The sequence below is a fragment of the Tachyglossus aculeatus genome, chromosome 22 (assembly GCF_015852505.1).
Source record: "Tachyglossus aculeatus isolate mTacAcu1 chromosome 22, mTacAcu1.pri, whole genome shotgun sequence".
Classification (NCBI taxonomy): domain Eukaryota; kingdom Metazoa; phylum Chordata; class Mammalia; order Monotremata; family Tachyglossidae; genus Tachyglossus; species Tachyglossus aculeatus.
Genome location: NC_052087.1, coordinates 47,380,563 through 47,395,096, shown reverse-complemented (window position 1 = coordinate 47,395,096; position 14,534 = coordinate 47,380,563). Strand labels below are relative to the sequence as shown.

At 47.4% G+C, this 14,534-nt stretch overlaps 1 protein-coding gene across 4 annotated transcripts in view; it reads right to left on the bottom strand.

Moving 5' to 3' along the window:
• Nucleotides 1-2,448: 2,448 nt before the first annotated feature.
• The window catches only part of GTF2H1 (general transcription factor IIH subunit 1), a 53,313-nt gene continuing 41,227 nt past the window's right edge, over nt 2,449-14,534 (bottom strand). For 2 of the 4 annotated variants that reach the window (XM_038764935.1, XM_038764936.1), the window contains exons 13-15: nt 12,363-12,478; nt 9,685-9,777; nt 2,449-3,496 (exon numbers count right to left, since the gene is read on the bottom strand). In XM_038764935.1, coding sequence (XP_038620863.1) covers nt 3,410-3,496; nt 9,685-9,777; nt 12,363-12,478 — 296 coding nt within the window. In that variant the 3' untranslated portion in view covers nt 2,449-3,409. The remainder of the gene's footprint in view (nt 3,497-9,684; nt 9,778-12,362; nt 12,479-14,534) is intronic. The other 2 variants (XM_038764937.1, XM_038764938.1) reach the window with 2 other exon arrangements.

Sequence of the window (14,534 nt, the reverse complement as noted above, 5' to 3'; positions counted from 1 at the left end):
GGTGTCTGGCCCTGACGAAACACCAGTTGTCATTTCCAGAGGGCCCAAAAGAGCCGGGTATTCCGCTGCCTTGGGCCTCAGTGAGTTAATAATAATAATAATAATAATAATAATAATGGCATTTATTAAGCGCTTACTGTGTGCAAAGCACCATTCTAAGCGCTGGGGAGGTTACAAGGTGATCAGGCTGTCCCACGGGGGGCTCACAGTCTACATCCCCATTTTATAGATGAGGGAACTGAGGCCCAGAGAAGTGAAGTGACTTGCCCAAAGTCACACAGCTGACAATTGGCGGAGCCGGAATTTGAACCCATGACCTCTGGTTTTGTTCTCTGTCTCCCCCTTCTAGACTGTGAGCCCACTGTTGGGTAGGGACTGTCTCTATATGTTGCCAACTTGTACTTCCCAAGCGCTTAGTACAGTGCTCTGCACACAGTAAGCGCTCAATAAATACGATTGATTGATTGATTGATTGATTGACTCCAAAGCCCGGGCTCTTTCCACTGAGCCACGCTGCTTCTCTGAGTAATTCAGTTCAGTTCAATCATATTTACTGAGCGCTTACTGGGGGCAAAGCACTGTATTAAGCGCAGGGGAGAGTACAATACAACAATAAATGGGCATTTTCCCTGCCCGAAATGAGCTCGCAGTCCAGAGAGACCGCTCTACCCTCCAGAAGAACAGTTGAAATTCCCAACGCCGGGAACCCCACCAGCGCTCTTGACCACCGGGAATGTTGCGGACACGATCCGGACATCCGGGGAACGCGTCCGCCAACTCCACTGGATTGTACGCTCCCGAGCGCTTAGTATACGGTGCTTTGCACTCAGTGAGCGCTCAGTAAGTACCACTGCTCGATTGAACATGCCGGGTCAGAGCCGGTCGGCGAAGCCCCAGAGCAGAGGTTCTCAAAGATGATTTTGCTGCGTTTTGGGATCCGCCCCCTCCACTTTGAATCTCGCTTGAGGCCAGAGTGGTTTCATGTGAAAGTCTCTGGGCAAATACTCTATTTATTTTACTTGTACATATTTACTATTCTATTTATTTTGTTCATGCTGTGCATTTAGCTTTAATTCCATTTATTTTGATGACTTGACACCTGTCCACATGTTTTGTTTTGCTGTCTGTCTCCCCCTTCTAGACGTGAGCCCGTTGTTGGGTAGGGACCGTCTCTATATGTTGCCAACTTGCACTTCCCAAGTGCTTAGTACAGTGCTCTGCACGCAGTAAGTGCTCAATAAATACAATTGAATGAATGTTTACTATTCTATTTATTTTGTTAATGATGCGCATTTAGCTTTAATTCCATTTATTTTGATGACTTGACACCTGTCCACATTTTTTGTTTTGTTGTCTGTCTCCCCCTTCTAGACTGTGAGCTCGTTGTTAGGTAGGGACCGACTCTAGATGTTGCCAACTTGTACGTCCGAAGCGCTTAGTACAGTACTCTGCACACAGTAAGCGCTCAATATGATTGAATGAATATTCACTATTCTATTTATTTTGTTAATGATGTGCATTTAGCTTTAATTCCATTTATTTTGATGACTTGACACCTGTCCACATGTTTTGTTTTGTTGTCTGTCTTCCCCTTCTAGACTGTGAGCCCACTGTTGGGTAGGGACTGTCTCTATATGTCGCCAACTTGTACTTCCCAAGCGCTTAGTCCAGTGCTCGGCACACAGTAAGTGCTCAATAAATACGACTGAATGAATATTTACTATTCTATTTATTTTGTTAATGATGTGCATTTAGCTTTAATTCCATTTATTTTGATGACTTGACAACTGTCCACATGTTTTGTTCTGTTGTCTGTCTCCCCCTTCTAGATGTGAGCCCATTGTTGGGTAGGGACCGTCTCTATAGGTTGCCAACTTGTACTTCCCAAGCGCTTAGTACAGTGCTCTGCACACAGTAAGCGCTCAATAAATACGATTGAATGAATGCACGCAGTTCTTTAACCATAACATTCACCCCCAAGACTCTCGTTCGGCAGCCCACTCCACTGTACATTAGAAAATACGAAAGGTCGGACAGGGTGAAAACACCCGGATTTCACTTTCAAAGAGCATCTAATAGAACAGGTTTCACTTATTTTTGGTAGATTTTAATTCATGACGGCTGAGCCTTAGATAAACAGTAAGTCGATCCTATGAGGAACAAAGAACGGCACAGATTCCGGATAAAATATTGTAGCTAAAGAATTTGGGGTTTTCTTTTTTTATTTTTTGCATTCGCACTTTCCACTCTCAAATGCATTCATTCATTCATTCAATCGTATTTATTGAGCGCTTACTGTGTTCAGAGCACTGTACTAAGCGCTTGGGAAGTCCAAGTTGGCGACACATAGAGACGGTCCCTACCCAACTCACAGTCTAGAAGGACTGTCTACAATGCAATGCTTATCCACTCGCCAAAAATATTTGAAGAGTCAGGTAAACTGGAGAAGAGCAGACTTAAAAGACAATTTTTATTTTTTGTCCTAAAGAAGTGAAAATAAGTGATTTCTTAGACACCAACTGCAAGTTTTTTCAATTTTAAAAAATGCGTTCTTCCTGTCCTTTGAAGCACAATGCCGTCTTACAAAAAACCAACAACACCCATCTCATTTCAGCAGCGCATCCTTGCACTTGAAGAAAAACATGCAACTCCAATGTCTCCAAAAAAAGATCTCTGCATAAAAACCCAAGATTTTTCTGCAAAAACGGTTCCCCCCTTTTCCACCTAGGGACCCCCAAACACAAACAAGCATTCAGTGCAAACATCCTATTGCTTCACATTTCTGAGTCCCGGCCCAGGAGATCCCCCCGCTTGGCCCGCCCTCTTCCTGGAGCCGCGAAGCAACGGTTTTCTCTGCTTATTCGAAATATTCCCTTGCAACTTGTCTCCGAAAGTTCGAAGAGAATCCAAAACGAGGATCCCGTTGAGAGGGAAATTTTTTTACATTTTACCCTGTGCCATAGACGTTAAAAAAGACTCGACCCTACATCCCCCCCCCCGCATCCCGCCTCCAGATTGGATGAATTCACCCCCTTTACAGGAATTCTCTTTATTTCTGAGAGCAGCTCAATGCAAACCCGAAGCAGTTTCCTGAGTAACTGCGGTAAACAGTCTCTTTTTGAAATAACGCTTGCTTTTGAGCCTCGGCTCTCTCGTTTTGGTTCTTCTTTAATAGTCCGCCCCGTCTGCCCGCTCCCACCAAACGCGCAAGTTCAAGAAAGCGTCGGCTGCGGGAGTCCGTTGGATGCGGCCCGCCCGGCGACGTCTGGACGAGCTGCGTATTTGTCAGGTTGGGTTCCTAAGACCACTGCAGACGGTATCTTTTTAAAAAACAAAAGGAACAACAAAAAAAAGGCCCTCACCCCCCTACACACACACACACAAAAAACCTTTTAACGGCCAAGACGTTTCACGTTTTCTTCAGCATGCGCCTGGACTGCCACGTGTGGAGTTTGTTGTAGGCCGCCTGGAGCATCTCCTCAATGTGACTTAGCAGCTGAAAAGACACAGGAGAGGATTTCACCGGCAGTCGGGCCCAAAAGAGCCCGGGCTTTGGAGTCCGAGGTCACGGGTTCAAATCCCGGGCTCCGCCACTCGTCAGCTGGGTGACTCTGGGCGAGTCGCTTCACTTCTCTGGGCCTCAGTTCCCTCGTCTGTCAAATGGGGATGAAGACTGGGAGCCCCCCGTGGGGCAGCCTGATCACCTTGTAACCTCCCCAGCGCTTCGAACAGTGCTTTCCCTTTTAGACTGTGAGCCCACTGTTGGGTAGGGACTGTCTCTATATGTTGCCAATTTGTACTTCCCAAGCGCTTAGTACAGTGCTCTGCACATAGTAAGCGCTCAATAAATACGATTGATGATGATGATGATGCTTTGCACATAGTAAGCGCTTAATAAGTGCCATTATTATTATTATTAAAACCACTTTTCCTTCACGAGGCCTCATGTTCCAGTTCCAAACTGTCCCGTTTACAGGTGCCTCGTCAGCAGGATTTAATCAATTGTATTTACTGAGCGCTTAGTACGTGCAGGGCACTGGACTAAGCGATTGGGAGAGCACAATGTAGCAGAATTAGCAGACCCGTTCCCCGCCCACACTGAACTTCCCGTCTAGAGAGCGGGAAGGCCCGGAGTTGGACCCGGGGCAGCCCGTTATCCGATTCTGTGAGGAATCCGAGGCTCCGATCCCCAGACTTCATAATAATAATGATAATAATGATAGTATTTATTAAGCGCTTACTATGTGCAAAGCACTGTTCTAAGTGCTGGGGAGGTTATAAGGTCATCAGCCCACGGGGGGCTCATAGTCTTCATCCCCATTTTACAGATGAGGTCACTGAGGCCCAGAGAAGTGAAGTGACTTGCCCAAAGTCACCCAGCTGACCATTGGCAGAGCCGGGATTTGAACCCACGACCTCTGACTCCAAAGCCCGGGCTCTTTCCACCGAGCCACTCTGCTTCTCATGTCTAGAGGGAGATCTTGGTGATCAATGGAAATCTTCTTCAGCTTTACGGATTACCCTTTTCGTCTGCCCACCACCCCCGGACTGGAAAGGATGAGGATGACAAAAAGACCATAAAATGAAGTATTTCTCATAAAAAAAATAAAATAAAAACCGGAGAATGGCTCTCGGACTTCTTTTTTTCCCTGATACCAATAGGGACGTCCGGTAGGCTGTTGCTACCCTTTTCGCGACGTTGATTTTGCACCCTCATTTCCAGGGGCTGCCGCAAAGGACTCTCTCTCCCCGCCTGCCGACCTAAGGCGATTGTTCCGCTCCTCAACTGTTGATTCACCTTTCTGTCCCTAACACGCCCGTTGTTGGGTACGGACCGTCTATGTTGCCAACTTATACTTCCCAAGCGCTTAGTCCAGTGCTCTGCACGCAGTAGGCGCTCAATAAATACGACTGAATGAATTTCCGATCCTCAACTGTTGATTCACCTTTCTGTCCCTAACATGCCCGTTGTTGGGTACGGACCGTCTACGTTGCCAACTTATACTTCTCAAGCGCTTAGTCCAGTGCTCTGCACACAGTAAGCGCTCAATAAATACGATTCAATGAATGAATGAATGAATAACATGCCTGGGACTCTCATTTTGCTCACGACCCACCAATACTGCTGTGGAGGCTTTCGTTTTTATAACGATAATAATGTTGGCATTTGTTAAGCGCTTACTATGTGCCAAGCACTGTTCTAAGCGCTTGGGGGGATACAAAGGGATCAGGTTGTCCCACGTGGGGCTCAGTCTTCATCCCCATTTTACAGATGAGGTAACTGAAGCTCAGAGAAGTGAAGTGACTTGCCCGAAGTCACACAGCTGACAATTGTCGGAGCCGGGATTTGAACCCATGACCTCTGACTCCAAAGCTCGGGCTCTTTCCACTGAGCCACGCTGCTTCTCTATCTTCTAGTCAGTCAATCGTATTTATTGAGCATATACTGTGTGCAGTACTAAGTACTATACTAAGTACTATACTAAGCGCTTAGTACAGTGCTCTGCACATAGTAAGTGCTCAATAAATACGATTGGTGATGATGCAGGGCACTGTGCTAAGCGCTTGGGAGAGTACAATCGAAGCAGCGTGGCTCAGTGGAAAGAGGCCGGGCTCGGGAGTCAGGGGTCATGGGTTCAAATCCCGGCTCCGCCACCTGTCAGCTGTGTGACTTTGGGCAAGTCACTTCACTTCTCTGTTCCTCAGTTACCCCATCTGTAAAATGGGGATTCAGACTGTGAGCCTCACGTGGGACAACCTGATCAACCTGTATCTACCCCAGCGCTTAGACTGCGGGCTCACAGTCTAGAAGGGGGAGAATGAATGGGAATGAATTCCCATTCAGAATCTAGAAGGGGGAATGAATGAATATGTATATATGTTTGTATGTATTTATTACTCCTTATTTATTTATTTTACTTGTACATATTCCATTTATTTATTTTATTAATATGTTTTGTTTTGTTCTCTGTCTCCCCCTTCTAGACTGTGAGCCCGCTGTTGGGTAGGGACCGTCTCTAGATGTTGCCAACCTGTACTTCCCAAGCGCTTAGTCCAGTGCTCTGCACACAGTAAGCGTTCGATAAATACGACTGAATTGAATGAATGAATGAATGACGATCGCCCAAACGTCAGCCTCATTCTCCCAGAGCCACCTCAGTGGAGATGGAAGAACCCTAACCTCGGGGCCTGTGGAGGGAGGGGGTGCTACTACTTGTGGCAATTTAGCTCGCTCCTCCTGGTAAGCGCTCGGATGACCGGGCGACAAAGAGGGCAACAACTTTCCCCGCGCCCGACCGAGGTCACGCTTCCTCACGCAGGCCTGCCGACTCCCCGACTGACCTAACCGACTGCCCGGGGACGTGGCAGCCCAGCCAGCTCAGGATTTGGGGCCTGCCCGGAGGCCATCAAAGGCTGTGAGGAAGAAGCAGGACAGACAGGGCTGAAAGGAAGTGAAAAAGCCTGAAAGACTCCATCCACCAAGGTGGGGCGGGAATTGCCCTGAACCCGGGAACCCCTCAGAGTCACCAAAATCCCCCTTGAGGTCTGCCCTGAGGCTTAAATGTGACAAAAACAATGAATTCTTTAGGAAGATCTACTTTCTAGGGTAGGCAAGGCCTTAATCTCTCTAGCTTAGGCACTCAGATGGCTGTAATTTTCTTTATTTCTATTACTCATGTCCGTCTCCCCCTCTAGACCGTGGGCAGGGAATGTGTCCGCTCTATTATTATACTCTCCCAAGCTCTTAGTCCCCTCTCAGGATGGCACCTGATTTTCTTTATTTCTATTATTCATGTCCGTCTCCCCCTCTAGACCGTGGGCAGGGAATGTGTCTGCTCTATATTATACTCTCCCAAGCTCTTAGTACCCTCTCAGGATGGCACCTAATTTTCTTTATTTCTATTATTCATGTCCGTCTCCCCCTCTAGACCGTGGACAGGGAATGTGTCTGCTCTATATTATACTCTCCCAAGCGCTTAGTCCCCTCTCAGGATGGCACCTAATTTTCTTTATTTCTATTATTCATGTCCATCTCCCCCTCTAGACCGTGGGCAGGGAATGTGTCTGCTCTATTATTATACTCTCCCAAGCTCTTAGTCCCCTCTCAGGATGGCACCTAATTTTCTTTATTTCTATTATTCATGTCCGTCTCTCCCTCTAGACCGTGGGCAGGGAATGTGTCTGCTCTATATTATACTCTCCCAAGCGCTTAGTTCCCTCTCAGGATGGCACCTAATTTTCTTTATTTCTGTTATTCATGTCCGTCTCTCCCTCTAGACTGTGGGCAGGGAATATGTCTGCTCTATATTATACTCTCCCAAGTGCTTAGCCCCCTCTCAGGATGGCACCTAATTTTCTTTATTTCTATTATTCATGTCCGTCTCCCCCTCTAGACCGTGGGCAGGGAATGTGTCTGCTCTATTACTATACTCTCCCAAGCTCTTAGTACCCTCTCTGGATGGCACCTAATTTTCTTTATTCCTATTATTCATGTCCGTCTCTCCCTCTAGACCGTGGGCAGGGAATGTGTCTGCTCTATATTATACTCTCCCAAGCGCTTAGTCCCCTCTCAGGATGGCACCTAATTTTCTTTATTTCTATTATTCATGTCCGTCTCCCCCTCTAGACCGTGGGCAGGGAATGTGGCTGCTCTATTATTATACTCTCCCAAGCTCTTAGTCCCCTCTCAGGATGGCACCTGATTTTCTTTATTTCTATTATTCATGTCCATCTCCCCGTCTAGACCGTGGGCAGGGAATGTGTCTGCTCTATATTATACTCTCCCAAGCTCTTAGTCCCCTCTCAGGATGGCACCTAATTTTCTTTATTTCTGTTATTCATGTCCGTCTCTCCCTCTAGACCGTGGGCAGGGAATGTGTCTGCTCTATATTATACTCTCCCAAGCGCTTAGTCCCCTCTCAGGATGGCACCTAATTTTCTTTATTTCTATTATTCATGTCCGTCTCTCCCTCTAGACCGTGGGCAGGGAATGTGTCTGCTCTATATTATACTCTCCCAAGTGCTTAGTCCCCTCTCAGGATGGCACCTAATTTTCTTTATTTCTATTATTCATGTCCGTCTCCCCCTCTAGACCGTGGGCAGGGAATGTGTCTGCTCTATTATTATACTCTCCCAAGCTCTTAGTACCCTCTCAGGATGGCATCTAATTTTCTTTATTTCTGTTATTCATGTCCGTCTCTCCCTCTAGACCGTGGGCAGGGAATGTGTCTGCTCTATATTATACTCTCCCAAGCGCTTAGTCCCCTCTCAGGATGGCACCTAATTTTCTTTATTTCTATTATTCATGTCCGTCTCCCCCTCTAGACCGTGGGCAGGGAATGTGTCTGCTCTAATATTATACTCTCCCAAGCGCTTAGTTCCCTCTCAGGATGGCACCTAATTTTCTTTATTTCTATTATTCATGTCCATCTCCCCCTCTAGACCGTGGACAGGGAATGTGTCTGCTCTATATTATACTCTCCCAAGCGCTTAGTCCCCTCTCAGGATGGCACCTAATTTTCTTTATTTCTATTATTCATGTCCGTCTCCCCCTCTAGACCGTGGGCAGGGAATGTGGCTGCTCTATTATTATACTCTCCCAAGCTCTTAGTCCCCTCTCAGGATGGCACCTAATTTTCTTTATTTCTGTTATTCATGTCCGTCTCTCCCTCTAGACCGTGGGCAGGGAATGTGTCTGCTCTATATTATACTCTCCCAAGCGCTTAGTCCCCTCTCAGGATGGCACCTAATTTTCTTTATTTCTATTATTCATGTCCGTCTCCCCCTCTAGACCGTGGGCAGGGAATGTGTCTGCTCTATATTATACTCTCCCAAGCGCTTAGTCCCCTCTCAGGATGGCACCTGGAGAGTTTCCAGTACTCTTTATCAGTTTTGGCTACGGGAGGGAGAGTCAAGCAGAGGCTTGACCATTCCTAGTTTGGCCAGTGGCTAGCGAGTGGAAGGCAATTTTTTAGACTGTGAGCCCACTGTTGGGTAGGGACAGTCCCTATATGTTGCCAACTTGTACTTCTCAAGCACTTAGTACAGTGCTCTGCACACAGTAAGCGCTCAATAAATACGACTGATTGATTGATTGATTGTTACAGGATAAAACTCACCCATGCTGGGCAGCAGCAGCTTGAGAGAGACTCGAGGGTGGACCGCGCGGAAGGAGGTAATGGTAAACCGTTTCCGTTACTTTTCCCAAAAAAACTCTATGGATACGCTACCAGAACAACTGCAGATGGAGGTGGGGCATTCCGGAAAGATGCGGCCATGGGGGTCACTATGGATCGGAAATAACTCGCCAGCATAAGATGAGCACTTGGTATAAAGCTCTGCACACAGTAAGCACTCAATAAATATGACTGACTGACTGCACACCTGGCATTTTAACCTCAAGAGAGTTTAACTCCCGCTACTTGTCATGTCAACAGGCTTTCCTCTGTCCAGTTTACGGCACAGGTTATTTAGTCAGTTAGGCCAAGCTCTCTCCTTACGACAAGCGCTTGGTATAAAGCTCTGCACACAGTAAGCACTCAATAAATACGACCGACTGACTGCACACCCGGCATTTTAACCTCAAGAGAGTTTAACTCCCGCTACTTGTCACGTCAACGGGCTTTCCTCTGTCCAGTTTACGGCGCAGGTTATTTGGTCAGTTCGGCCAAGCTCTCTCCTTACGTTTGTGCTTAAATACTGTCTCCGGATTTTGTCTTGGAACGGGCAGAGCTTCGTAACTTGGAATCGCTCCAGATTGCTTTTCATCTTGACCACCTGGAAGACAACCGCGGACAGGCGGACGGAGGGTTACAAAGCGGGGCTCTCGCCGCCCGAGTCTGGGTGGGGGAAGCGATAACGCTGGGCCCCACGCGGGAACAGTGCTCTGCACACAGTAAGCGCTCAATAAATACGATTGATGATGAGTCTGACTAGATTATCCTGAATCCCCCTCGACGCTTAGAACAGTGCTTGACACCCAATAAGCGCTTCACAAACACCACACTTAGGACTATTCTAATGCTGAGAAGTGGCAGGGCTTAGTAGACAGAGCATAGGCTTGCGAGTCAGAAGGATCTGGGTTCTAATCCCAGCTCCACCACTTGTCTGCTGTGTGACCTTAGGCAAGTCACTTCACTTCTCTGGGCCTCCGTGACCTCATCTGCAAAACACACAGTAAGCGCTTAACAAATACCACCATCATCATCATCATCATCAAAATGGGGATTAAGACTCTGAGCCCCATGTGGGACGTGGACTGCGTCCAGCTTGATTAGCTTGTTTCTATATGTCTATCTATCTATATATAGACGTACAAGTTGGCAACATATAGAAACATATAGACATATATATCTATATATAGATATATATCGATATGTTTATCTATGTATAAACATATCGATATATATCTATATATAACTATATCTATCTCTATCTGTCTATATGTTTCTATATGTTGCCAACTTGTACTTCCCAATACAAGAGAAGCAGCGTGGCTCAGTGGAAAGAGCCCGGGCTTTGGAGTCAGAGGTCATGGGTTCAAATCCCAGCCCTGCCAATTGTCAGCTGTGTGACTTTGGGCAAGTCACTTCACTTCTCTGGGCCTCAGTGACCTCATCTGGAAAATGGGGATGAAGACTGTGACCCCCCCCGTGGGACAACCTGATCACAACCTAACCTCCCGAGTGCTTACTAAATGCCATTATTATTATTATTCTCTGGGCCTCAGTTCCTTCATCTGTAAAATGGGGATAAAGACTGGGAGCCCCACGGGGGTCAACTTGATGACCATGGAACCTCCCCAGTGCTTAGAACAGTACTTTGCACATAGTAAGCGCTTACTAAATGCCATCATTATTATTATTATTTTCTGGGCCTCAGTTCCCTTATCTGTAAAATGGGGATGAAGACAGGGAGCCCCACGGGGGACAACTTGATCACCTTGGAACCTCCCCATCGCTTAGAACAGTGCTTTGCACATAGAAAGCGCTTAATAAATGCCATTATTATTATTCCCAAGCGCTTAGTACAGTGCTCTGCACAAAGTAAGCACTCAATAAATACTATTGACTGATTGATTCTTCCCCAGAACTAAAAAGCAGTGCCTGGCACATAGTAAGCCCTTAAGAAATACCATTAAAAAAAACAACAACCACCGGAGTCAATACAGACTCTCAGATGCCGTCCCTGCTGAGTTTTCAGACCTAATCAATAATTCTACTTTCCAAGAGAGTCACTTTAAATGTTGGCTTAGTGCAGCCTAAGCCAACAAACAAAATCACACCTCTTAGGCCTGCTCTTTGCCTTTATCTCTGGGCTATCTTTGGTTTATCGGTTTATTTGTTTAATGTGTTATCCTAATACCTCTCACTTCTGTTTGTTGAATACACAAGGGGTTGGTTCTATGAAACTCCGCTACTGATCCTCCCTGAGAACCTCTCAGGTTGCCAGGGATCAGAAACTGCCTCCGGTGACCAGGAGAAAAGCAGCGGTGGCCTACTTTCTAATTCTGGCTCCGCCACCTGTCCGCTGTGTGGCCTTGGGCAAGTCGCTTCACTTCTCTGGGCCTCAATCCCCTCATCTGTAAAATGGGGATTAAGCCCGTGAGCCCCATGTGGGAAACGGACCATGTCCAACCCGACTGGATTGTATCAACCCCTCACCCTTAGCACGGTGACTGGCACGTAGTAAGCGCTTAACAAATAAATACCATTTCAATAAAAAAGAGAGCGACGGTTTACTTCCCGCCCAATGTTAAAATCTGCTTCCTCTTTCAGCTGCGACTTGCTTTTTTCCATTTCCTTTCGTCCGCTCACAGTGATGGCGTTCCGCCTTAGGGGGAATTGGAGGAAGCAGCCTTAGATTCACAGCTGACTGGAGTCTGGCGATGGCAGAGACTGAGCCCGATACATCGCGACAGTAATAACTGTGGTGTTTAAGCGCTTATTGTGTTCCCAGGCACCTTACTGAGCACCGAGGGTGAAAACAAGCAAATCGGGTTGGACGCAGTCCCTGCCCCACGTGGGACTCACAGTCTCAATCCCCATTTTCCCCCTTCTAGACTGTGAGCCCATAACAGATGGGTAGGGACCGTCTCTATATGTTGCCAACTTGAACTTCCCAAGCGCTTAGTACAGTGCTCTGCACACAGTAAGCGCTCAATAAATATGAATGAATGTTACGGATGAGATAACCGAGGCCCAGAGAAGCGAAGTGACTTCCCCAAGGTCACCTGGAAACCCGGGGACGGCAATCGAGCACGATGGCCACGCTCGACGGCTCCGACGTCCGATTCGGGCCCGATGGCTCGCCCTGTGACGGGACGGCGTTCTGGTCTCTATCCGGAAGGAAGTCTTCCTTACCTTTTCTTCTAGGAATGGCGTGTTCGCAGGAAAGCAGGACCAGAAATGCCTCAGCAGTTCCCCGACTGCCACGTACAAGTGTTTCAGCTCAGACTGAATGTCATTTGGCACCATCTCTGCAAGACAAGGACAGGCCCCCGAGGGACCGTGGCTTCTCAAATTCCACCTGGGGATTTTGGGCGCTCCTCCACCGCTGATCTCCTCACCGTACCTCGCTCTCGCCTGTCCCACCATCGACCCCCGGCCCACGTCATCCCCCGGGCCCGGAATGCCCTCCCTCCTCCCATCCGCCAAGCTCGCTCTCTTCCTCCCTTCAAGGCCCTGCTGAGAGCTCACCTCCTCCAGGAGGCCTTCCCAGACTGAGCCCCTTCCTTCCTCTCCCCCTCGTCCCCCTCTCCATCCCCCCATCTTACCTCCTTCCCTTCCCCACAGCACCTGTTTGTACATATTTATTACTCTATTTATTTATTTTATTTGTACATATCTATTCTATTTATTTTATTTTGTTAGTATGTTTGGTTTTGTTCTCTGTCTCCCCCTTTTAGACTGTGAGCCCACTGTTGGGTAGGGACTGTCTCTATATGTTGCCAATTTGGACTTCCCAAGCGCTTAGTACAGTGCTCTGCACATAGTAAGCGCTCAATAAATACGATGATGATGATGATGACTGTTCCGTCGACAGGAATGGATATATATGTATATATGTTTGTACATATTTATTACTCTATTCATTTTACTTGTACATATCTATTCTATGACTTCATTCGTTAATTCAATTGTATTTATTGAGTGCTTCCCTCCCCCACAGCACCTGTATATATGTATATGTTTGTACGTATTTATTACTCTATTTATTTACTGCTTTTACTTGTACATATTCTATTTATTTTGTTAGTACGTTTGGTTTTGTTCTCCGTCTCCCCCTTTTAGACTGTGAGCCCACTGCTGGGTAGGGACTGTCTCTAGATGTTGCCAACTTTTACTTCCCAAGCGCTTAGTACAGTGCTCTGCACACAGTAAGCGCTCAATAAATACAATTGATTGATTGATTGATTGGACGAGGGTGCCGAGGACCGTGTCTACTGAGCCCCGAGCCCTTGGTCTGTCACGCTCACTGATCTTTTAGGTGACCCCCATCAGACGGGAAGCGGCATGGCCTAGCGGAAAGAGCCCGGGCCCGAGAGTCGGAAGGACCTGGAGTCTAATCCCGGCTCCGCCACGGGATGGCTGCGGGACCTCGGGCAAGTCGCTTCATTTCTCCGGGCCTCGGTTGTCACCTCTGTCAACTAGGGATTGAGACTGTGAGCACCATGTGGGACACGGACTGTGTCCAGCCTGATCGGCTTGTATCTCCCCGCCAGCGGTCAGTACAGTGCCTGGCACACAGTAAGCGCTTCACACATAGAAGAACAAATAAAAGATGTCAAAACCCCACAGGAAGATTCAGAAGCAAAAGTGGGTCCCGGGAAAAGTCGATTCTCCATAAGGGAAAGGCTTCTTTCTACATCCCGACACAAAGGATTGCGATCAGGCCCGGCCCATCGGGCAATTCCTTAGAAGTTGGGGCTCCTAACCCCTCATCAGCACAATTTTCCCCTGAGACAATAATAATAATAATAATGATAATGATAGCAATAATAATAATGGCATTTGTTAAGTGCTTACTATGTGCAAAGCACTGTTCTAAGCGCTGGGGGGGATACAAGGTGGTCAGGTTGTCCCACGTGGGGCTCACAGTCTTAATCCCCATTTTACAGATGAGGTAACTGAGGCTGAGAGAAGTTAAGTGACTTGCCCAAGGTCACACAGCCGACATGTGGTGGAGCTGGGATTCGAACCCATGACCTCTGACTCCAAAACCCGGGCTCTTTCCACTGAGCCACGCTGCTTCTCTATTAGAGAAGCTTCTCTACCAGAGTAATAAATATGTACAAACATATATACATATACACAGTTAAGTGACTTGGCCAAGGTCACACAGCAGACATGCGGCGGAGCTGGGATTCGAACCCATGACCTCTGACTCCAAAGCCCGGGCTCTTTCCACTGAGCCATGCTGTGAGCGTGCAGTGAGCAGGGAACTTGTCTACCCACTCGTGTACCGAGAAGCAGCGAGGCTTAGAGGCAAAGCCAGGGGTTGGGAGTCAGAGGACGTGGGTTCTAATTCTGGCC